We start from the raw sequence: 24,820 nt of genomic DNA, 5'->3' as shown, positions 1-24,820 counted from the left end.
CAGAGCCACACGGTTAATCTCTGGGACGAAGATCTCGCGAGAACACGGGGCGTCCTACGTGCGCCATTAGAGCGAGAAGCTGTGTTGTGCGAGCAGCGGCTGAAGACGAAGCGTTGACTGGACAGAGCGACAGTTCGCTGGTTGTGTCCCCCGCTGAGCCGCTGTGTATCCGGGTAAGACTCCTCTCTGCCCCCGAACAGAACCACCAGGCCGGTGTTCAGCCGCTCAGGAGCTACAGCGGGGACACCTGCTCCCTCTGAGCTAGCAGCTAGCTGTTAGCCCTGGAGACGACAGGTGTAGTTCACCTGAGATCAGAGCGGCTGCTGCGACGTCACAGTTGCAGGATGACGTCAGTGGGGCACTGAGCAGTGTGTGTAGCTGAGTGGCTAACAGCTAAGCTAACCCGGGTATCAGAGTACCTCTGGAACTATTTAATTCATTAACAGTTTCTACCGGCTGCTAAGCAGCTGTGCGTCCACTTCCGGTTGCGGTGTTTACTTCCGGCCGGGCACAGAGGGCTGAACTGTGTCATTCTGTAGTTCTGCATCCTTAGGGATGCTGCACACCTGAGCAGGTCCAGAGGAGGTTCGGTCCAGAGTTTCAGGTTAAATGTTCTCCGGACAACGTTCTAGATGACAGCCTGATGTTTGTGTGTTTGGTCCTGCTGACAGAAGATCGAGTATTGATCAGTCTATTAATGTTCGTCACAGATCAGTGACGTCACCAGAAGTGTTTAAACTTGTTTGAAAAAGTCTTAATATTCTGAATTAAACTGGAGCTCATGATGAAAGCAGCACAGTCTCTGTTAACAGTTACACATGTTGAGTACTGATCCGGTTCTGACATGGAGTCCACTCATAAAGTTCTTCAACCTCAGCCTCTCTTTCAAACACAGAGCAGACTGAATAGAGTTTGAGCGTCCTGAACTGAGATGGGTGTTAAACATGTGTGACAACCGACGCAGGGCTGAAAGCAGATTGTTCACATTAAGACGAGAATCAGAAGTGAGCAGGTTTTCCTGTCAGTTATAGTCTCACTAGGAACGTTCAAGTTGAACTCCTGCAGCAGCGAGATCTGCTGGCAACTGCAGGGCGAAGATACAAACGCTGCTATGAAGTCGGACACTCTCTACGTGACGGGAACAGAAAGGGCTAATGAGAGTGGATCGTACAGAAACACTTCAGTTGAACCTGTGTTGTCTGCATGCAAAACACAGCAGTTAACCACTTCTCTATTAGCACCACAAGTAGGGTGACAGAACTGAGCAATTTATTGACGACATCATCATCACATAATTGTAACACTGCACATATTATCTATTTATTTTTACTTTTTTAAATATACTTAAATTGCACTAATGCCTTACTTGTTCATCTCACTCTATTTATGTTGTGTGAATATCCGGATGCTGCTAAAATGTCGTTGTACACTGTGCAATGACAATAAAAGGATTCTGATTCTGATCTGTCAGGGTTGTTGCGCTGCATGAAGGATTTCGTAGGTTTATTCATGTTGACTATCCCATAGGTGCAGCCACATGGCTGCTATTTATCTGAAAGTATGTGATGTATGTGCCGCCTTGCTCCCATGATAACTTGAGGTCATGTGACATCAAGTGTGGAGCAGAAACCACTCCCCTTCATGTCATCATGGACACATTTTAACTAGCATGCATCACGATTTAGGCACCGCTGCGTGATCTTGAACTTGCCTGCTGCTCCATGTTCACCTGTGAAGAGCTGATCAATACAACGGGACAGAAACAAACAGTCCTGTTCAGTCGAATGAGCTTCATAATGAAGAAATGTGTGCAGATGCTTCAGATATTGGTGTGTGTGTGTGTGTGTGTGTGTGTGTGTGTGTGTGTGTGTGTGTGTGTGTGTGTGTGTAGACCAGCAGCGGTATGGCAGACGACCTGGACATCGAGGCGATGCTGGAGGCTCCGTACAGGAAGGTGAGAGTCGAGTCTGTCTTCAGTGTTCAGAAGTCTCTCAGCCGGACTCTACTGCTCCACATTCATGACAGACGTTACGAAAATCAGCAGATCACATCTTTGTTGGACTTCTGATTCTGCAGACCGTCTGAAGCTTCGGCTGTTAGATCTGTACATGGAGTAAAACTGTCAGATTTCATTATTGTTAACGTTGATCATGATCCCGTATCGAGTCAAAGATCACAAAGCTCCAGTTATAAACTTCTCATTTAATTTGAATACTTCACAATATAAGTCCTCCTTTACTTAGTTATTTAAAAACTTAATTATGACGGAAAACAAACAGGAAGTTTTGAGTTTTGACCCGCAGTAACTGGACTCCTGAACCACCTGACAGTGAAACAGCAGATATCTGAGAACAACCAGAGAAACTAAAGTTCGAGTCAGAAGCTGCCTCACCCTAACCCAGAAGCTACAGTGAACCAAACGCTTCTCTCTGTCCGTCCCCTGCACTGAGCCGAGTATCACAGCTTGAGTTTGGGGGAGACGGGGGGTCGTCATAGGTTGTTCGGAGGCGGGCAAGCTTGGGTCCCACCCCAGAGAGGATCGGGTCAGTCCTGGCTCGGCTCATTTCAACTGGTGATGGAGACATCAACTGCCAGTGAATAAACCAGTACAACTGTTTTCCTGTCTCTGAGCAGTAGAGTCAGGCTGATGATGATGATGATGATGATGATGATGATGATGATGGCGTTCCTTCACAGACTGTCATGAATAAATGCCCATCTATCTCTCTTTGTAGACTTGCCTAACGATTTCTCACCTCTACTCCCCTGAATGCCAGTGTGATCTGTCACAAACATGAAGGTAGTAAAAAGTCCCCATCATGCATTGCTGTACTGTGGTCCCCATGGTAACATGACTGTGGTTCCCTTGGTAACTGTAAACTTGTCACCTGGTTTTGGCCACACCCCCCGGTCAGGAACAGCTGAGCATTCTGGGGGACGACGTGTTAGAGAGGATCAGACAGGAGAACAAGAGGATCATGGGAAGGCACCATCTGACTGCATATCTGCCAGGGTCAGTTAGCTGTTAGCGTAGCATAAACACCAACTCTGAGGTTTGATTTTGAATATTAAGAGAGAGCTTAGGGAGTCAGCTATGCCAATAACGCACACCTGACAGGTGGGAGAGGTGTGTTTGACATGTTTCAGTCCGCTGAGTTGTCGGGTATTAAACTGATTTCTTTCCCTCCAGGCAGCTTCCACCAGTCATTTGATGACCACGGATGTGTGTGTGTGTGTGTGTTTTCACAGTTCAATTTGTATACATAGTTGATGTAGTAATTAGTTGACCATTCGTTTTTTGTATGAAGTGTTTAGAATATTTGCTTTACTCTTGCTTTCACAAGAATGCGCGCGTCAAAATGTTATCGACAGCGACCTGACATTAGCAACTATTTTTAACAACATACAAAGCAAATTGGGAGTTGGAAATCACAGAGCTCTGAGATAACTGGAGGTGTCACGATCCGATCTGATCTGGTTTTAATGAGGGTAGGCAGTTTCGGCTCCAGTGGTTTTGCCGAACAAGCTGAAGGAGTGAACTTTTGAAGAACCGCAGCCTGATGTCACATTGCAGTGGCCGATCACATTAGCAGGCGATCAGCCTGAGGCCACAGTACAGTGCAACGTCATGTGTCGTCTGTATTCACTAAGTTTGGGTCAGAACCAGGACGTGTTATTTAGCATGAACAAATACTACAGAGGGAAAACAACAGACATTTGATATCCATTGATATAGACTAACAATCTCTAGTTGGTCCAGCATGCTAGGAGCACAACAACATAGTAACTTTGTCAGCAAACTGATCAGCAGGGGTTCCCTACACGTCACACACACACACACACACACCATGGATTGACACTCCCACACCACTGCATCACCGTATGCTTGCTATGCTCCTGTAACGTATGCGCCCACAGTCCAACACGACATATATGGCAGGACATCGCCACAGGCACCGTAAAGAAGTAGACTTAACTGAGGGGGCCGTCTGCACCAAATATCAAGCTTTTGTTATTATTGTTTTTATGGAGACACCTGCGTATATATTTATACACATATACAAACATGCATATGTATGTTTATGTGTTTGAGTGTGTGTGAAGTGAAGCTGTAGGGAGAGAAATGAGTGTCATACCGATCTGCAACATGTCAAACAGACAGGTGAGGTCTCTGAACCAGGTGAGTTCTTAGTGAGGAGGCAGTGACCTTAGTTCTGATGTTGGGCTGAGATGAGTGACTAAGACTCCTGTCTGCTTCAGGGCCCTTCAGAGGAGTCCCAGCACAGCATCCACCCGGCTGAAGAAGAGCTGGACTGTGGAGTGTCTGTCTGATGCCGGAGCTCCACCCACACTGACCCCACCCCGCACTGCACACTGAGACTGACTGATCCAGACTGACCTCTGCCCCCCCTCCCCACAGAAGACTGTGTTTGAATGTGACTCATTAAATTGTGTTTATATTCTCTCTTGCCTCCACCCCTCTCCCCACCCCACCCTCCTGAATGTTGCGTCTGCCTCCTCATGCTGTTCTCTGTCGACCTTAGGAGGACACCAAGAACCTGAGCCCGGATGGACAGGAGGAACGCTCCAAGAGGTAACCACACCTGTGTGTCTTGTCTGTCTACCTGTCTGTGTGTCCAGTCTCTCATCAGGGTGATCCATATGTATCAACATCGGGTAACATATTGATTAGAGTTAAAAGAATCTGGAGAATATTCAGGCCCGATGTGAAGTCCAATACTCCCGGTTCCCCTCTGTGCTACTGAAAGTCAGTGAGGGGAAGGTTCTGACTGTTGTTTGTGTTAATGAACTCCACACCAGCTCAGAATACCTGGAAGTCTCGGAGTCCTTGGGTGGCATCCTGGAAGAGGTTCTGTCTGAGGACTTTCTAATTCTTCTGGGGGACTTCAACACTAACATGGACCACCATGGAGACACCTGGAGGGGGGTGATTGGGAGGAACAGGATGCCTGATCTGAACCTGAGAGATGCTCTGTTATTGAATGACTGTGCTTGGTGGATTGGTAATAACCAGCATCACGATGGAACATAGGTGATGCATAAGTGCACATGTACCTGATCACCTGAGGCCAGGGTCAATGATTGACTGTGTGGTCGTATCATCAGGCCTGCAGCTGATTGTCCAGGTGGTGAGTTGGATCAGATGGTGGGGAAAGCAGCAGGTTAGACCTGGTTAACCCAAACGAGTGAGCTGGAAACATCTGACAAAGAAGCCTGTCCGCCAGCTCCTAAGTCCCTCCTCTAGAAGAGGTTCTTGCTCATCCTGGAGGAGGCGGTGGACATGAATCTGAGTGGACTATGTACCAAGAACCAGCTGGTGGACCTCAGTGAGGGAGGCTGTCAAACTGGAGAGGGAGGCCTTTTGGTTGGTAGAGTCCTGGGGTCTTCAGAGCAGCGGACTGGTACGGTGAGGCCAGAGAAGAATACGCAGGTTTCTGAATGTATAAAAATCTACAAGCGGTGAAAAAATGCGCACTGATGCGTACCTTTAACACCATGCGTAAAATGCACGCAGCCCGTTCAGTCTGATTATTGTGATGTTGTGAGTTGTCAAAAATTGTATGAAAAGTGTGAATTAGGGTGAGATTTTATTTAGAGCTGTTTTTACATGTACGGTTCGAAAACCTTCATTGTCAAACTGATGTGTGCATTGTTACACTTGTTTTTTGTGGATTGTCCCCTCCTGCCCCCCTTATGTGTCTCAGGGTGCACTAGACCACCCGCACCGTGCCCGAGCATGTTTGATCCCCAAAGTCCTGTTTGTCTTGGACAGTGTGGCCCCGGCATGGTTGGAAGAGGAGTTCCTCTGCATGGTGCTGTTATCATAGTGGACTTGAAGTAAAATCATGGGCATTATGACAGCTTGCATTATTAAGAAATCCAGGAGTTTGAGAGGGCCGGCTACGACCAAAACAACACACAGTTAGCCACGAAAAAGTCAGTAAAGTTTGTCATGTTCTCTCTGTCATTCTCCCTTGTGTCACGACTGCACTACGTGATGATGAATGTACAAGCCCGGTTACAGCTGGAGCAGTGTGAGTGCTGGCCAGCGGGGGCTGTGGAGGATGGACAGTACAGAGCAGCTGGGTCAAGTGTGAGTGCACCTCAGGGTCCTGTTCATGTGATGGGAAAAAGGTGCATGAGATGGACCAAATGCAAAGCTATCAATTTACTATCTTCCAGCACTCACATGTGGTCATGACCTCTGGCTATCCACCAGAACAATAAAACCGGATTCAAGTGGCTGAAATGTGTGTCCTCCATGGGGAGGTTTGGCACCCGCTGACACCTGATAAGTTGACGAAAGTGAATGAATGGATGGTGTGTGTTGCCTCCATCAGTCAGTAAAAGGTTAATAAACAAACGTGTTGTACAGGGAGGCCATATATTTCTGTTAGTGTAACTAAGAGGAAGCAGAGTGAGCTAATAAATAGGCCTAAGTACTTCTGAGTCAGTAAGATGTGAGTCAGACCAGGTTAACACACAGCCTCCTTCTGATTACTGAAGGGAAATTAAGTAGTCTAAGTAATAATTTACTCTCAAAGCACCAACTTTAAATAGCAACTACTACACATGCACAAGATTTAAGCCTGGCAGAGACACGATTATGGGCTAATAAATAACATGGGTCAGATCATTTCAGATAGGCTTTTAAAAGAGGGTTAATCATGCATCATTAACTTGAGCTATAATAGCTGGTCACAGCTGGACTCCCTGTTATGATGCTATGGTCATTTTTTATGTTCATAAATTCAGTTAGGTTACAAAAAATATAGCCCAACTGTAACCTAAATCCTGTTCTGTAATTATTCTATTGGCAGGTCTGGGAGTCCTGTGAGTAACTATGTGAGTTTGAATGGAGGCGAGCCTCGTGTAAGGCTGTGCACTGATTGGCTGCTGTGTGTCTGACAGGAAGAGGCGCAGCCGCAGTCGTGACAGAAAGCGCAGCCGGAGTCGAGACAGGAAGAGGAGCCGGAGTCGAGAGCGCAAACACAGCCGCAGCAGAGACAAACGAAGAAGTCGCAGCAGAGAGCGACGCAGCAGCAGAGAGAGGGGGGGGCGCTACAGGGACCACCACAAGCAGTGAGTATCTGTCTGTACTTCCTGTCTACACAGGAAGTGATGGCTCAGTGTGAAGTTTGACATTTGCTGCTTGTGATCCGCTCCACATTTTCAGAGGTAAAATAGGAAGTGAGGAGACAAAACAGGGAGTAGACATGAAAACCTGGACCGGCTGTTTGTCGTTAATGATAATCTATTAAACTGCAGCGAACGTCAGCATAACGCATGACCTAACCCTAACCCTAACCCAAGTCTAAACCAGTGAAATGAGCTGCAGTCACCAACAACTACTCAAATGTTCAGTACATGATAATGAAGTCTGTGGATCCTGAACAGAAATCGAGAAACGATAAAGCCTGTCTCTAATATAACAAAGACCTGCCTCTTCATGACGATCAGGAATTCACTGCAGCAGAATCCTCTGACGGTCTTTCGCTGTTTCTCCTTGTTTCCAGCCGTCGGCGGTCCAAGAGTAAGAGTCCAGTCAGGAAAGAGAAGAGTCCAATCAGGTGGGAATGTTTTTGACCAAATGTGAGGACAGCAAAGCATGCTGAAGCTTTGGGTTGACTGTTTTTTTTGTGTGTGTGTGTGTGTGTGTGTGTGTGTGTGTGTGTGTGTGTGTGTGTGTGTGTGTGTGTGTGTGTGTGTGTGTAGACTGCCGATAGACAACCTGACTCCGGAGGAGCGTGACGCTCGCACCGTGTTCTGTATGCAGTTGGCGGCCAGGATTCGACCTCGAGACCTTGAGGAGTTCTTCTCTGCTGTGGGGAAGGTAAACTCTGTCCACATGTTGTTGTGTTGGCTTTATTGATTATAATAAAGTAAAGTTATAACCCCGTACAGACTAATCTCATCTGTTGCAGTAGCAGCTGTGATTAACGTGATAACTTGGGAACACCTACATGGAGTTTATTCAAATTGGGCACGAAAGTGAAGCCGTCTTTTTTGTATTGTCACTACATCATCTACACTGTGTGCACAATCTTTAGGTAAATTGTATTTTTGAGGATCAGTTTTATTATTGAACAACTACAATGTTGATAAACATCAAACCTGAATATTAAGAAAGTAAAAGTGAGGTTTTATCTTTCTTAAGAGAAAATCTGTGTTCACAATTATTGGGCAACTAAATGAAAAGTTAGAAGTTTCCATCTCCTCCTTGTTCATTTTCATCTGTTTGGGTTTACAAACAAACTTTTCTGACCAGTATTAGGGATGTCGGGAATATTAGGGATGATTGGGGCCATATGGGCATTTTTCCACGCATCGGAATTGGCAATTTGAAAGTGGACCCAAACCTGTTTTTTTTTATTTTTTATGCCAGAGAACAATTTGTGGCAGAACACAGACGCGTCTGTAACATTTCTCTGGCAAACCTGTGGATCAAATGTCTGCAGTGTGGAAATAACAAACAGTTCAACATGTAACATCTGCAGGATGACCATTTGGCAGAGTTGTTTTTAATACTACACATTTGATACAACATATAAAAAACAAACACTGAAAGAAAACAACAACTTCACTCATCAATACAGGCAAAGGCACCGGACTTCCGGTGGCGCACTAGTGAAGATGGCAGTGTAACTGCGGAGCTCTGGTATCAGCATTAAGTTTCTCGCTCAATTTGGTATAATTCATTTTACTTTTCATTAACCAAGTCGTAAGAATGAGCGGGGAAAGACCTAAAAGACAACAAAAGGGACGAGGCACGCTTGCTGGACGAGACACGGAGAAAGAGTTTGGAGACGAGGAAACAGTACAAGATGGAGGCCATGTGGAAAGCGAAAGCTTGGGCACCATACGGGAGGCTGTAAGTGCAGTTGTAACTGCTGGAGTGGACACTCTTAGAACAGAGCTAAAAAATGAGCTACTGGAATTCCGTAAATGTTTTAGGGAGGACATTAAAAAGCAAATGGACGAGTTCACGACAGAAATACACCGAAAAATGCAAGATATGACTGGTCAGTTAGAAGGAGTAGTAGAGCGGGTTGAAGAGATCGAGAAGAACCAGGCCAGTACAGAGCGGTGGGACATTGGAGTTAAGGGTGCGCTCACTCAGTTACTGGCTAACCAGCGAGCACTGCAGGATAAAGTGACTGAGATGGAAGGCCACTCACGACGCAATAACATCCCAATTTATGGTATTCCTGAGGAGGCCGAGGGCACCTCCGCAAAAGCATTCGTGGTGGATATGATAAAGACCCAACTCGGGGAAGCTGTCGACCCTAACTGGGATAGTGACCTGGGAACAGAGCGGGCACACCGAGCCTTAGCACCGAAGCCATCTAAGAATGCCCCACCGCGTTCCATGGTGGATCGTTTTCTGCGATTCTCTGTTAAAGAAAGCATACTCCATGCAGCCTGGAAGACTGGTCTAAACTACGACAACAAACGAGTGTTTCTTGATCATGACTATGCTGACGCTGTCCAGAAGAAGAGAAAGGAATACGCCCCTGTTAAGAAGACTTTGAAGGAACACGGAATACGCTTCCAAACTCCCTTAACCCGAATGCGAGTTCACCACACAACGGGCACCGCAGTATACAACAACGCCACACAAGCAGCGGAGGATTTAAGGAAACGGGGGCTCAACGTGGACAAGATCACATGTGAGAGTAAAGGAGACGACATCACGGAGGACACGTTAGCCAAATTGTTGCCATGGGAGGTGACTGAGTCGCGACATGGCGGAGACAAGGAGCAGTTCCAGCAACAGGTGTGTGAGAGACTGAAGGAGTATCGCAGGACGGAGACGGACACTGCGGTATCGGAGGAGGGATAATATAACGACATCCCCTTTTTTTTTTTGGACTATGTTAGATTTGCTGATACCTACAGACTGTAAACAGCCACCAGCCTTTCTTTTTCATTGTTACTGAGGGAACCCACTCTGTGGCTCTGCCCCTCTTATTGCTAAAGGCGATATGTCGCCTTTCTTGTTGGAAGTTCTGTTATATGATGTGTATAAGAGTTTTAACATTTTTCTTATTTTGTTTATTACTCCTCTTTGTTTTTTGAGGTCTGGGAAGTTGCAAGTAATTGATAAAGATGGTGTATACAATGCATTATCAACATTATGACATACTTTCTCTTAATGTAAATGGACTGAATAATCCAATTAAACGTGGCAAAATGATAGCTAAAATGAAAAAAGAGAAGATAAATATAGCATTTTGGCAGGAGACACATATGTCTGCGCCTGAGCATGACAAATTGAAGAAGCTTGGTTTTAGGAATGCTTTCTTTTCATCTTATAGGAAAGGGAAAAAAAGAGGAGTTTGTATATTAATTTCAAACTCCACCCCATTTGAATACATATCTGAAATAAAAGATAAAGAGGGGAGGTTTATCCTGGTAAAGGGGAAAATAGATCAGAAGGAAGTGACACTACTTAACATTTATGCTCCCCCTGGGACTGAATCTTCATTCTTTAGGAAAATTTTTGATTTGATTGCATTAGAGACATATGGAACGCTTATCTGTGCTGGGGATTTTAACGTAACTCTGAATCCTGTGCTTGATACAACTAATATTAACAGGAAAAAGAACTGTTCTGAAAAATTAATAAATAGGGCCCTAAGAGAACTAGGACTGAAGGATGTGTGGAGGACCACTCATAGACACGATCCTGGGTACACTTTCTACTCAGGACGGCATGCAACTCATTCAAGAATTGACTATTTCTTTATGTATGATAAAGATCTCCATAGACTCAAAGACTGCAAAATAGGCCAGAGGGACGTCTCTGACCACTCAGGGGTTTATATAACTATACATTTTGAGGGTAGACAGCGTAAAACACTCTGGAGGCTTAATACTGGACTCCTAAATGATGCTAATTTTCAGGCTGCGATGGTGACAGAATTAGGAATATATTTGCAGGAAAATGACAATGACGATGTTAATCCTAGTATACTGTGGGATGCTTCTAAGGCTGTTCTGAGGGGTAAAATCATAGCCAGGACAGCTATATCAAAAAAGTTAAGAGCTCAAACATTTTCAAACCTGCAAGAAAAACTGAAGGATCTTGAACAGCTCCGCATAACTAATAGTAACCCTGATATTAATCAACAAATTAGAAATGTTAAACAGGACATAGATAAAATACTAAGTGAGGAGGTGGAGAAAAAGCTCAGATTTCTGAAACAAAGGTACTATGAGGCTGGTCCTAAAGCGACCAGGCTATTAGCTTGGAGACTTAGAAAACAACAAGCAGAACAAACTATTCATAAAATAAGAGACCCAATAACAAATAAGATTACTAGTCATCCAGATGGTATACAAAAAGCATTTGAAAAATACTACAAAGCCCTGTATACTAGGAGGGAACAGGCAGAAAAACATACAATTATCTGAATTCATTGGATCTTCCTAGCATAGGTAAAGAAGTTAATAATAAACTAATCATGCCAATATCAAAGGAAGAGATAGACAAAGCCATCTTAAGTCTAAATAGCAATAAGTCACCGGGCACAGATGGTTTCCCCCCAGAGTGGTATAAAGCCATGAGAGAACACCTTGTCCCCCTCTTGGAGACTTGCTTTAACTATATCCTAACTAAGGGATCCCCTCCCCCATCCTGGAGAGAGGCCTTTATATCGGTCATTCCCAAGGAGGGAAAAGACAGGATGGAATGTAAAGCATATAGACCAATCAGCGTGTTAAACACAGATTATAAGCTATATGCCACCATCTTAACGAAGAGATTGGAAACTGCAATGCCTTTGTTAATTGACGAAGATCAAACAGGATTCATTAAGAATAGACAAACACAAGATAATATCAGGAGGGCCCTCCATACTATCGAACACATAAACAGAGAAAAACTTAGTTCCATGGTCTTGAGTTTCGATGCTGAAAAAGCATTTGATTCTGTTGGGTGGGAATTTCTTTATTTGACAATGAAAAGATTTGTTTTTTGTAAAAAATTTATGAGATCCATTCAAGCACTCTACTCTTCCCTTATAGCAAGAATAAAGGTTAATGGGAGCCTCTCTGACGCTGTGGCCTTAGAACGAGGGTGCAGGCAGGGCTGCCCTGCTAGCCCGAGCCTCTTTAATCTATTTATTGAGCCCTTGGCCCAGGCAATACGACAGGAGGATAAAATTACAGGTATCACCATTGGGGGAAATGAATACAAAGTGAGTCTGTATGCAGATGATATCCTAGTTACATTACTGAACCCAGAATCTTCTCTCCCGGTCTTAATGAACATGTTGGAAGTATATGGAACATACTCTGGCTATGTTCTTAATGGTAGTAAAACACAGGTCATGACATTCAATTATACACCGACACAGGAATTAATCTTACAATATAACTTCAACTGGAACTCAAATAAAATGAAATACCTAGGAGTTAATTGATTGTTATACCTTTTCTCATCTCTCCCTATAGAAATTTCCTCAAAACAATTTAGGGAATGGAATATGCATATTACACAATTTATATAGAACAATAAAAGACCAAGAGTAAGATTCTCCACCCTTCAGTTGCCTAAAGAAAAGGGAGGCATGGCCCTCCCATCCCTACAGGATTATTACATATCAGCTCAGCTGAGACCTCTTATATACTGGTGTAATCCCTCTTACGAAGCCAAATGGAAGACAATAGAGTTCTCTTTAACAGATTTTCCAATCCAGTCATTCATAGGATCTATTTATGGTAAACAGAGTATATTACAGACAAATAGTCAGTGGGTGAATTTTTCACTGAAAATATGGTTAGAGGTTCAACGATTCCATCTACAGAAGGAAGTCAATTTACTCAGATGGCCAGCATATGATCCTAATTATAAGCCAGCACTGTATGATGTTAGATATAGACAGTGGGTTTTTGCAGGCATTACTGCTTTATGTAAAATAGTTAAAAATGGGAGACTGGTCAGCTTTGAAAACTTGTGTCAGACATTTGGACTATGTAAACAGGACTTTTTTAGATATTTACAGCTCCGTGATTATGTGTGTAAAGAGTTTAGAGACTTTGACCAGAAAGAACTCCCAATAATTATTCGACTATTTGTTGATGCTTACAGTTCAAACAGTACAAAAGGATTGATTGGTAGACTGTACAATGGCATATCATCGTTAAATGGGCACACCACTAGGTATATCAAGGAACGCTGGGAAAAGGGAAAAACCTCATAAGATTCTTTATCACACCAAAACAAAAAAGTAAACAGACCAATACGCAACTCAGATGCTGGAGGGACTGTCGAGAAACGGGGATTGACCACGCCCACGTGTTCTGGTTGTGCCCTCTAATACAGAACTTTTGGATGGAGGTTGCAGCAACTATTGCAGAAGTCTTGGGGTTTAACGTCGAAACCACATTCACATCTCTATACCTGGGGTGCCTCCCAGAGGAACTATGTAAAGACGATGAATACCTCCTAAAGATTCTGTTAGCTGCTGGTAAAAAGGCAATCACAGAGTACTGGCTCCAAAAAGATGTTCCTACCTTGAAGGTCTTTATTGACATTGTGAATTATCTACACCTCCTTGAGCAGATGACCTATTCCTTACAACTTCAAAAGGAGATAGGGGAGAAAAGATGGGGAAAGTGGTCCATTTACATGGCTCAACAGTGATGTTACTGTACAGTATTGAGTAATGTATGTTGATTTGTGAGAATCTTTGGGTTTTCTGTTTTTTCTATTTAAGTGCACTATATTTTCCATGACCTCCTTTTATTTTGTTTTTGTTGTTTGGTAGTTTGTTTTTTGTTTTTTTGTTCTCTTTTAATGTGCAATGTTATGCAAATACCTTATAAATAAAACGTTTAAAAAAAAAAAAAAATACAGGCAAAGGCACCGAAGCTACAAACACTCATGAATACTTTCAAACGAAAGAGAAATATCCTCGAGACCGAAACATGGCCACAAATATTACAGAGAGAATAATTTAATTAATCACTCTGGATAATCAGCTCATATCTGTGGTAGAATCAGGGTTCTCTTTGTCATCTGGAGTTTTTGAATCCCTGGTATGTCCTACCATCTCTGCATTACACCACATTGACTCCACTCTCGAGTTACAGCGTGTCGTATGTGCACCAGTTTGGTGGCTCTCATACAGCAGAGCATGTAAAACAGACAGTCGAGGAGATGCTGAGCACTGTGAAACAGACGAGCAATGCGACCTTTACATGACAACATAAGGAATATGTAAAAGCAGTGGATGATATGGAGGCACCAAGCGTGGCTGCGTCACACACTGCAGCTGCTGTAACGAGGGTCTGCTGTCACACTGCAGCGTCACACACTCACCTGCTGACAGGAGGAAGGTGGAGGCCAGTGTTGGAACAGCATCTGCAGAGTAAGGAAGAGCCGTATGAAACTTTGTTTCAACAACATAAAAAACCTGTTAAGGAACATCTTGGATGCAGGTTCTTTGTTTCTTAATGCAGCTGTATTATCCAGGAAAATATGAGTTAAGGCTGAGTATCAGATCGGGACTCGGTATTGGCAGATACTAAATATTAAAGGACTCGGATCGGATCAGGGTAAAAAAAACCTGATCGGGACATCCCTAATCAATATGTTCACCTATTCTTTTTACAAACCGTCAGAAGCCTTCCATTCATGGAGTCCGTCACTTCTTTGATCTGTGCAGCAGCGACCAACAGCCTCCCGGACGCTGTTCAGAGAGATCCACTGTTTTCTTACACTTTCCTTTTAAATCCACCATTTAAGAAGGGACACAAGTTCTCAATCGTGTTCAGGTCCGGTGAGGAAGGTCCATGTCATTATTCTGTCATCTCTGAGACCTTTATTGTCCAGACAGGCAGAGGAGGACGGGGATGTGATGGATCATTGTCCTGCATAAATATCTTGGTCTCCCTGATGTACACAGACTCTTTTCTGTTCCACTGCTTGAAGAAAGTTTAAGAGTTGAGTTTGAGTCCATCTTCAACCCGAAAAGGTCCAGTTTGTTCATCTTTAGCAATACCAGGCCACACCAGAACCCCACCTCCACCTTGCTGCGTCTGAGACGAAGTGGAGCTCTGGGCCCGTTACTGATCCAGCCACAGGCCGTCCATCAGGTCCGATAAGAGTCCCTCTCATCTCATCGGTCCATAAAATCTTTGATGAATCTGTCTTCAGATAATTCTTGGCCCAAACTTGACGTTTCAACTTCTGTGTCATGTTCAGTGGTGGTGGGGTTTCAGCCTTCCTCACCTGGGCCATGTCTCTGAGCCCTGAACACCTTCTACTTCTGGGCCCTCCAGGTAGGTTGCAGTTCTGGAATATGTCAGCAATGGAGGATAATGGGTTCCTGGTAGCTTCACATTCAAATCTTCTGAAATTTTCAAAAGATAATTTGCACCTTTTTTCCCATCACATTTCTTGCAACCCTGTTGACTATTTGCAACAAAACGTTCTTGATTCTGTGATCTCTTTTTTGGCTCATTTTGCCTTAAGAAAAGAAGCTGCTTGACAAGTATGCACACCTTGATAGAAGGGTGTCAGTTATGTCAATAATAATGCACACAGTGGAATGTACGAGTCTGACATGTCTGGATGTAGACGGTTAGTTGGCAGGTTGGCGGAGGGATACAGCCACGAGGAGGAAGTTCTGTCCATGTTGGCTTGTTGTTAATTTGATGTTGTCACTGCACGTTAACAGATCACTGTGTGCTAATATGTCTGAGTGTCTTAATGCACCACAGCAGAGGTGGTTACATTAAAAGACGCTGTGATCCTCTGCAGGTCCGCGATGTGAGGATGATCTCTGACAGGAACTCACGCAGATCGAAGGGCATCGCCTACATCGAGTTTGTGGAGGCTAATTCAGTTCCTCTGGCCATTGGACTGACGGGACAAAGGCTGCTAGGAGTTCCTATCATCGTACAGGCTTCACAGGTACACACACACACACACACACACACACACACACACACACACACGAAACACAGATGTGCCTGGATGCTGATTTGTTGTGTGTGTATGCAGGCTGAGAAGAACCGAGCAGCAGCAGCAGCCAACAACCTGCAGAAGGGCTCATCAGGACCAATGAGACTCTACGTGGGCTCCCTGCACTTCAACATCACTGAGGAGATGCTGAGAGGAATCTTTGAGCCGTTCGGACGGGTCAGACACACACACACACACACACACACACACACACACACACACACACACACACCTGCACAGATATCAGGTGGTGGAAGAAGTAATCTTTTAGTAAAAGTGCAAAAGTATTAAGATAATGTCAAAGTACCAAAAGAGTTTAAAATACCAGTCAACACAATAATGGCTTCTTCAAACCTCATGGTTCCACTTCATGGCAGACTTCGTGGTACCATCTCACGGCAGAGTTCTTGGTTCCGTCTCATGGCAGACTTCATGGTTCCGTCTCATGGCAGAGTTCTTGGTTCCGTCTCACGGCAGACTTTGTGGTTCCGTCTCGTGGCAGACTTCGTGGTTCCGTCTCGTGGCAGACTTCGTGGTTCCGTCTCGCAGCAGAGTTCTTGGTTCCGTCTTGTGGCAGACTTTGTGGTTCTGTCACGTGGCAGACAGAATCAGAATCAGAATCAGAAAAAGCTTTATTGCCAAGTACGATGTTACACATACGAGGAATTTGTTGTGGTGATATTGGTGCATGCATCAAATAACTAATAAGTGAAAATATAACAAATTAACAATATAAACTATTTAAAGAATAGAAAATATAACAAATTAACAATATAAACTATTTTAAAAAGTAGAAAATATGACTATACAATATAAATATATATACACAATCTGTTTTTTGGGTAAAAGGATAAAAGGAGCAGACCAGCTGGCAGTGAACAATTACAAGAATGATGTGCAAATGAAAATGTGCAAATGAACAGGATGTTCAAGGTGAGTGTTAATGTAACGCATAGAGTTATGGTGCTGTCAGTGTGACAGTAGAGTCAGTGGTAGAGGTGGAGTGTGAGGAGTGTCAGGGGGGATTCAGGCCTTGTTGATAAGGCTGACAGCAGACGGGAAGAAACTGTTCTTGTGGCGTGAGGTTTTGGTCCTGATGGACCGCAGCCTCCTGCCAGAGGGGAGTGTCTCAAAGAGTTTGTGACCGGGACGGAAGGGATCAGCAACAATCTTTCCTGCACGCCTCAGGGTCCTGGAGGTGTACAGGTCCTGAAGAGACGGGAGGTTGCAGCCAATCACCTTCTCTGCTGACCGAATGACACGCTGCAGCCTGCCCTTGTCCTTGGCGGTGGCAGCAGCGTACCAGATGGTGATGGAGGAGGTGAGGATGGACTCAATGATGGCTGTGTAGAAGTGCACCATCATTGTCTTCGGCAGACTGAATTTCTGCAGCTGCCGCAGGAAGTACATCCTCTGCTGTGCTTTCTTGATGAGGGAGCTAATGTTCAGCTCCCACTTGAGGTCCTGGGAGATGATTGTTCCCAGGAAGCGGAAAGACTCCACAGTGTCAATAGTGGAGTCACAGAGGGTGATGGGGGCAGGTGAGGCTGAGTTCTTCCTGTAGTCCACAACCATCTCCACTGTCTTTAGAGCATTGAGCTCTAGGCTGTTCTGGTTGCACCAGGTCACCAGGTGGTCAACCTCCCACCTGTAGGCGGACTCGTCACCATCAGAGATGAGTCCGATGAGGGTGGTGTCGTCCGCAAACTTCAGGAGCTTGACGGACTGGTGACTGGAGGTGCAGCTGTTGGTGTACAGGGAGAAGAGCAGAGGAGAAAGAACACAGCCCTGGGGGGATCCGGTACTGATAGTCTGTGCATCGGAGATGTGTTTTCCCAGCTTTACACACTGTTTCCTGTCAGACAGGAAGTCAGTAATCCACCTGCAGGTGGAGTCAGGCACGTTCAGCTGGGAGAGCTTCTCCTGTAGCAGAGCTGGGATGATGGTGTTGAAAGCAGAGCTGAAATCCACAAACAGGATCCTGGCGTAGGTTCCTGTAGAGTCCAGGTGCTGGAGGATATAGTGGAGGGCCAGGTTGACAGCATCGTCTACAGACCTGTTGGCTCTGTAGGCAAACTGCAGGGGGTCCAGGAGAGGGTCGGTGATGTCCTTGAGGTGAGAGAGCACAAGGCGCTCAAAGGACTTCATGACCACAGAGGTCAGGGCGACGGGTCTGAAGTCGTTAAGTCCGGTGGTCCTTGGCTTCTTGGGGACAGGGATGATGGTTGAGGTCTTGAAGCAGGCTGGCACGTGACAGGTCTCCAGTGAGGTGTTAAAAATGTCTGTGAACACTGGGGACAGCTGGTCAGCACAGTGCTTCAGGGAGGATGGGGAGACCGAATCCGGTCCAGCAGCTTTCCGGAGGTTCTGTCTCTTGAAGAGTTTGTTTACGTCCCTCTCATGGATGGAAAGAGTCGTCACTGAGGAGGGTGGGGAGGGGGAGCCCTTTAAGGTGGGCATTGGTGGAGGTGACTGGAGTTGGAGCTGGAGCTGTTGGGAGGTGTCGTGGGGGATGGTGTCAGGACTGTCCCTTTGTCTTTCAAAGCGGCAGTAGAACTTGTTCAGGTCGTTGGCTAGGCGTCGCTCGTTAATGGAGTGGGGGGCTTTAGGCTTGTAGTTGGTGATCTGCCTGAGCCCTTTCCAGACAGACGCAGAGTCGTTAGCTGAGAACTGGTGTTGGAGCTTATCAGAGTACTGTCGTTTAGCCTCTTTCACCGCCTTGCTAAACTTGTACTTCGCCTCTTTGAATCTGTCTTTGTCCCCACTCCTGAAGGCCTTTGTGGTTCTGTCACGTGGCAGACTTCGTGGTTCCGTCTCACGGCAGACTTTGTGGTTCCGTCTCGTGGCAGACTTCGTGGTTCCGTCTCACGGCAGACTTCGTGGTTCCGTCTCGTGGCAGACTTTGTGGTTCCGTCTCGTGGCAGACTTTGTGGTTCCGTCTCGCAGCAGAGTTCTTGGTTCCGTCTTGTGGCAGACTTTGTGGTTCTGTCACGTGGCAGATTTTGTGGTTCTGTCACGTGGCAGATTTTGTGGTTCTGTCACGTGGCAGACTTCGTGGTTCCGTCTCACAGCAGAGTTCTTGGGTCTGTCTTGTGGCAGACTTCGTGGTTCTGTCACGTGGCAGACTTTGTGGTTCTGTCACGTGGCAGACTTCGTGGTTCCGTCTCACGGCAGACTTTGTGGTTCCGTCTCGTGGCAGACTTCGTGGTTCCGTCTCGCGGCAGAGTTCTTGGTTCCGTCTTGTGGCAGACTTTGTGGTTCTGTCACGTGGCAGATTTTGTGGTTCTGTCATGTGGCAGACTTTGTGGTTCCGTCTCACGGCAGACTTCGTGGTTCCGTCTCGTGGCAGACTTCGTGGTTCCATCTCGTGGCAGACTTCGTGGTTCCGTCTCACGGCAGACTTCGTGGTTCCGTCTCGTGGCAGACTTTGTGGTTCCGTCTCGCAGCAGAGTTCTTGGTTCCGTCTTGTGGCAGACTTTGTGGTTCTGTCACGTGGCAGATTTTGTGGTTCTGTCACGTGGCAGATTTTGTGGTTCTGTCACGTGGCAGACTTCGTGGTTCCGTCTCACAGCAGAGTTCTTGGGTCTGTCTTGTGGCAGACTTCGTGGTTCCGTTACCTGGCAGACTTCGTGGTTCCGTCTCATGGCAGACCTCTTTAGATTGAGTTCTGCTTGATTCCTCTGTTTTCCCTGTTTGTTGACATGTTGGTCTGTCATGTTAAATGTGCTGTTGAACAACCTGTGTGTTGTCCCACAGATTGAGACCATCCAGCTGATGATGGACAGCGAGACTGGACGTTCTAAAGGCTACGGCTTCATCACTGTGAGATCTTCATCTTCGTCACCATTAATGTTGATTATTGTCAAACTCATCGTCAACCTGATGAGATGTGACGGTTTTCTGAGTCCAGGAATCACTCTCTCTGACCCACCTGTCTCTCTCTCTCTCTCTGAGCCACCTGTCTCTCTCTCTCTCTCTGTCTCTGTCTCTCTCACTGTCTCTCTGTCTCTGTCTCTGTCTCTGTCTCTCTCTCTCTCTCTCTCTCTCTGTCTCTCTCTCTCTCTCACTGACCCACCTGTCTCTCTCTCTCTCTCTGACCCACCTGTCTCTCTCTCTCTCTGACCCACCTGTCTCTCTCTCTATCTCTCTGTCTCTGTCTCTGTCTCTGTCTCTCTCTCTGTCTCTCTCTCTCTGTCTCTGTCTCTCTCTCTCTCTGTCTCTCTCTCTCTCTCTCTCTCTCTCTCTCACTGACCCACCTGTCTCTCTCTCTCTCTCTGACCCACCTGTCTCTCTCTCTCTCTGACCCACCTGTCTCTCTCTCTCTCTCTCTCTCTCTGTCTCTGTCTCTCTCTCTGTCTCTCTCTCTCTCTCTCTGTCTCTGTCTCTCTCTCTGTCTCTCTCTCTCTGTCTCTCTCTCTCTCTCTCTCTGACCCACCTGTCTCTCTCTCTGACCCACCTGTCTCTCTCTCTCTCTCTCTCTCTCTCTCTCACTGACCCACTTGTCTCTCTCTCTCTCTCTGACCCACCTGTCTCTCTCTCTCTCTGACCCACCTGTCTCTCTCTCTCTCTGACCCACCTGTCTCTCTCTCTCTCTCTCTCTCTCTCTGACCCACCTGTCTCTCTCTCTCTCTCTCTGACCCACCTGTCTCTCTCTCTCTCTCTCACTCCCTCTGACCCGCCTGTCCCTCTCTCTCTCTGACCCACCTGTCTCTCTCTCTCTCTTTCTGACCCACCTGTCTCTCACTCCCTCTGACCCGCCTGTCTCTCTCTCTCTCTCACTCCCTCTGACCCACTTGTCTCTCTCTCTCTCTCTGACCCACCTGTCTCTCTCTCTCTCTGACCCACCTGTCTCTCTCTCTCTCTCTCTCTCTCTGACCCACCTGTCTCTCTCTCTCTCTCTCTCTCTCTCTCTCTGACCCACCTGTCTCTCTCTCTGACCCACCTGTCTCTCTCTCTCTCTCACTCCCTCTGACCCGCCTGTCCCTCTCTCTCTCTCTGACCCACCTGTCTCTCTCTCTCTCTCTCTCTCTCTGACCCACCTGTCTCTCTCTCTCTCTCTCTCTCTCTCTCTCTCTGACCCACCTGTCTCTCTCTCTCTCTCTCTCTCTCTCTCTCTCTCTCTCTCTCTCTCTGACCCACCTGTCTCTCTCTCTCTCTCTCTGACCCACCTGTCTCTCTCTCTCTCTCTCTCTCTCTCTCTCTCTCTCTGACCCACCTGTCTCTCTCTCTCTCTCTCTCTCTCTCTCTCTCTCTCTGACCCACCTGTCTCTCTCTCTCTCTCACTCCCTCTGACCCGCCTGTCCCTCTCTCTCTCTCTGACCCACCTGTCTCTCTCTCTCTCTCTCTCTCTCTCTCTCTCTCTCTCTCTCTGACCCACCTGTCTCTCTCTCTCTCTCTCTCTCCCTCTCTCTCTCTCTGACCCACCTGTCTCTCTCTCTCTCCCTCTGACCCACCTGTCTCTCTCTCTCTCTCTCTCTCTCTCTCTCTCCCTGACCCACCTGTCTCTCTCTCTCTCTCTCTCTCACTCTGACCTGCCTGTCTCTCTCTCTCTCTCTCTCTCTCTCTCTCTGACCCACCTGTCTCTCTGTCAGTTTGCTGATACAGAATGTGCAAAGAAAGCTCTGGAGCAGCTGAATGGCTTCGAGTTGGCGGGTCGACCCATGAAGGTTGGTCATGTGACTGAGAGGACCGACGCCTTCACAGCTTCATCTTTCCTCGACAGTGACGAGCTTGAACGGACCGGCATCGACCTCGGAACCACAGGACGACTGCAGCTGATGGCCCGACTGGCTGAAGGTGAGAGAAAGATTTTTACTGCTGCACAACCTGAAAAATCCACCTGAAACATCTGTGTGTGTGTGTGTGTGTGTGTGTGTGTGTGTGTGTGTGTGCGTGCGCGTGCGCAGGTACAGGTCTACAGATTCCTCCTGCAACTCAGCAGGCTCTGCAGATGAGTGGAGCGATCGCTATAGGAGCCATGGCTGCTGTGTCAGGTACACACACACACACACACACACAATGTGTCTGTAACATAATGTTGCATGTAATGTTTGAATAAAGCTTGTGTTGCGTTGTGTTGTGTTGTGTGTCTGTTCCAGCGGCCATGAATCCAGCTCTCAACATGAACATGAACTCTGCAGCTCTGACTCTTCCGTCTCAGCCACTCGCCACACACTGCTTCCAGCTAGCCAACATGTTCAACCCCAACAGGTAAACACACACGTGTGTGTCTGTCACCTGTGTGTCTGTCACCGGTGCGTCACCTGTGTGTCACCTGTGTGTGTTTCAGTGAGGAGCCTCCTGGTTGGGAGGTGGACATCCAGCATGACGTCATAGAGGAGTGTAACAAACATGGAGGAGTCGTTCACATCTACGTGGACAAGAACTCTGCTGAGGTACACATCACCTGACCTCTGACCTCAACACACCTTTAGCTGCAGGTGTTTCAGTGTGTCTCACCACTTCCCACAGCAGAGAGACAGACAGGAGAGACAGACTGACCAACCAGAGCTCTGATTGGTCAGCTCTGATTATTGATTATGTAGGGTGTCCATGGGGTTGTAAAAGGTAGTAAATGAAATTCGCAAAAATTAAGGCCATTAAAAAGTATTAAAAAATAATAAATGTCATCTGACGAGGTATTACATTTTCAAACTACTATCCAACTGTGAGTTTATGTTCCATTTGTGCAGGCCTATCTCCTAAAAATCGCTTGAATTTATTTATATAAATTATATGTGTGAGCAGGCCCTGAGAGGCATTGATGATGTGACGTCAGACAGCGTGCGACATGGTAAAACTCTTCCCGCCTCAGTCTGTGCTCCAACTGGGTAGCACACGGCTGGCTTGCTGCCAAAAGTATACAAAAGTTCAGTGCTATGACGAAGTTCTGGGGAAATGTAATTTTTTGGACCTCTGGATTAGGCCAGTAGCTGGTAACAGCCGAGAGGCTTATTGCCACGTCTGTAAAAAGGCGATGAATATCACTTGTATGGGAGCACACAAGGCACAGGTCGGGTGTTGTTAAACATAATGACCGGCCACCGCATGTAGTCCATTCATTTGTCATGATGGAACTTCATTCAAAGCAGAGCTCCACCAAAGAGCCTGCAATCATTGTGGAAGGTGATTTGATGTGTCAATGTTTAATTCTGCTGCAGGATTTTCAGCACTGCCGCAAAAAAAAAGAGACGATTTCTGTAGGTTTAATATCGCGGGCGAATGGTGAATTTAAGTTGTACACAGTGAAAGCACTACACCCTAAGTTATCTTGAAATAGATTATTATTGTCATTTCTGCTATTTCTATAATTTCTACAAGTTGAAGTTGAGTGACTGAAATCGGCATCGTCGTATTCAAAGGCTGCAACAGGCGACTCATCGAACTGTGGAGAAGTTAGTTTCAGTTTGGATATTCACTTGAGTCCAGCCGCGACTTGACTGAGGTTCTCCCAGTGTTAGCTCACCTCCCAGAGCCTCATACTGAATCACTGAGACTGATTTAAGGATAACATTTTAGAGCATTAATGTCAGATTCTACACTATTTAGTCTCATGTCTTAGATTCTGAAATTCTGAAAATGATTTTTTTTTTTCTTTTTAAATATCCCCAGAAGTCATCATTTAAAGAGTTATTTTTCAAAATGTTCTTCCAGGGGGGCAGATTATTTTATATACTCGTCACTTTACTTTTTACAGAATTCCTTTAAACCTTTTCTGATTTTCTTTTGTCATTTTGTCTTCATTGAGGTAGAATGATGAAAGAAAGAGTATAGTGCTGGAGAATTGCGGTGTGCTCTTCCTACACATTACAATTGAATAATTTTTTGTCATGGGTTACGATTAAATAACAAATAATTGTGTATAGGTCAATGGTCAACAAAGTACCCAGAAGTTAAGTAACAAAATGACAGTAATCCTTTACTTTACAATTAGTTACCCCTAACACTGAAGTTCGAAAGGTTGCCTCTACAGTTGCAGCTCAAAGTTGTGCTGGTATTAAAAAATATTGTGAAGGTTTTAAAAAAGGTATTAAAAGGTGTTAAATTTAGCTTGAGAATTGCTGTATATACTCTGTTACGATATATTTGAGCCTGCAGTCTGAGAGACTCTTCAGCTGACGGTTGATGGCATTTGACTTCTGCTTGTTTCCAGGGAAACGTCTACGTGAAGTGTCCGTCAATCCCCGCTGCCATGGCTGCCGTCAACTCTCTACATGGAAGATACTTTGCTGGTAAGACATCCTGTCACATGACACTCCTGTGAACCAATGAGAGAGCAGCTCTTATGTCTCACCTGTTTTTTCAGGTAAGATGATCACAGCAGCATATGTCCCTCTGCCCACCTACCACAACCTATTCCCAGAATCCGCAATCGCCACACAGCTGCTGGCCCCACCCCCACGACGATGACTCACAGTGCAGCACTGCCCTCTGATTGGACACTGGAGTATAGAGCCTCCTCTTTTATATGTCCCTCTCCTATTGGTCGACACAGACAAGTCAGTTTCTTTTTTTCTAGGTCATGAAACTGTGATGTGGGACACTGTTTATTTTGTTTCCTGTTTAATTCTGGTTTTGTCTCATTAATTCCATGAGCGTTTGTGGGTGTGGCCTCTGCCCAGCCCCACCCATTTTGAGTATCGTCCAATGTTTGAGCTCTGTGAGCTGTGAGGGGGAGAGGGTGTCAGCTGATTAGTTGGTTTGGTATTTAACTGTTTTCTAATCAAGAATTTGATTTTGTAAAATCCTTGATTAAATTTTATTTTGAAGTCACTGAGTGCTGCTGTGTCTTCTTCTGCGTGCTGATTGGCTGGCTTGTGCGGC

General features: G+C 45.8%; 1 protein-coding gene across 3 annotated transcripts; it reads left to right on the top strand.

Moving 5' to 3' along the window:
- The first annotated feature begins 14 nt into the window (after positions 1–14).
- LOC119021794 (RNA-binding protein 39-like) lies at positions 15–24,769 on the top strand. 3 transcript variants are annotated; one of them, XM_037102297.1, is made up of 16 exons: positions 42–173; positions 1,892–1,954; positions 2,736–2,800; positions 4,545–4,594; positions 6,934–7,104; positions 7,539–7,592; positions 7,738–7,855; positions 15,794–15,946; positions 16,037–16,174; positions 19,754–19,819; positions 21,589–21,793; positions 21,904–21,990; positions 22,096–22,207; positions 22,287–22,392; positions 24,150–24,228; positions 24,303–24,769. In XM_037102297.1, the coding sequence occupies exons 3-16, from the start codon at positions 2,795–2,797 to the stop codon at positions 24,404–24,406; spliced, it is 1,449 nt and encodes a 482-aa protein (XP_036958192.1). In that variant the 5' UTR covers positions 42–173; positions 1,892–1,954; positions 2,736–2,794; the 3' UTR covers positions 24,407–24,769. The 3 variants fall into 3 exon arrangements, with proteins under 3 accessions (XP_036958191.1, XP_036958192.1, XP_036958193.1); XM_037102296.1 differs by lacking the exon at positions 2,736–2,800 and having other exon boundaries at positions 15–173; XM_037102298.1 differs by lacking the exons at positions 42–173; positions 1,892–1,954; positions 2,736–2,800 and adding an exon at positions 4,822–5,423 and having other exon boundaries at positions 3,036–4,594.
- The last annotated feature ends 51 nt before the right edge of the window (positions 24,770–24,820 follow it).

The sequence above is a fragment of the Acanthopagrus latus genome, chromosome 6 (genome assembly GCF_904848185.1).
Source record: "Acanthopagrus latus isolate v.2019 chromosome 6, fAcaLat1.1, whole genome shotgun sequence".
NCBI lineage: Eukaryota > Metazoa > Chordata > Actinopteri > Spariformes > Sparidae > Acanthopagrus > Acanthopagrus latus.
The sequence above is the reverse complement of the archived record's forward strand: the minus strand, read 5'-3'. Positions and strand labels throughout refer to the sequence as shown.

Coding starts and splice junctions, on each gene's coding strand:
- LOC119021794 (XM_037102296.1), top strand. CDS start 1,904: ATGGCAGACGACCTGGACATCGAGGCGATGCTGGAGGCTCCGTACAGG. Junction 7,593..7,737: donor AAAGAGAAGAGTCCAATCAG/GTGGGAATGTTT, acceptor GTGTGTGTGTAG/ACTGCCGATAGACAACCTGA. Junction 16,175..19,753: donor TCTTTGAGCCGTTCGGACGG/GTCAGACACACA, acceptor GTTGTCCCACAG/ATTGAGACCATCCAGCTGAT.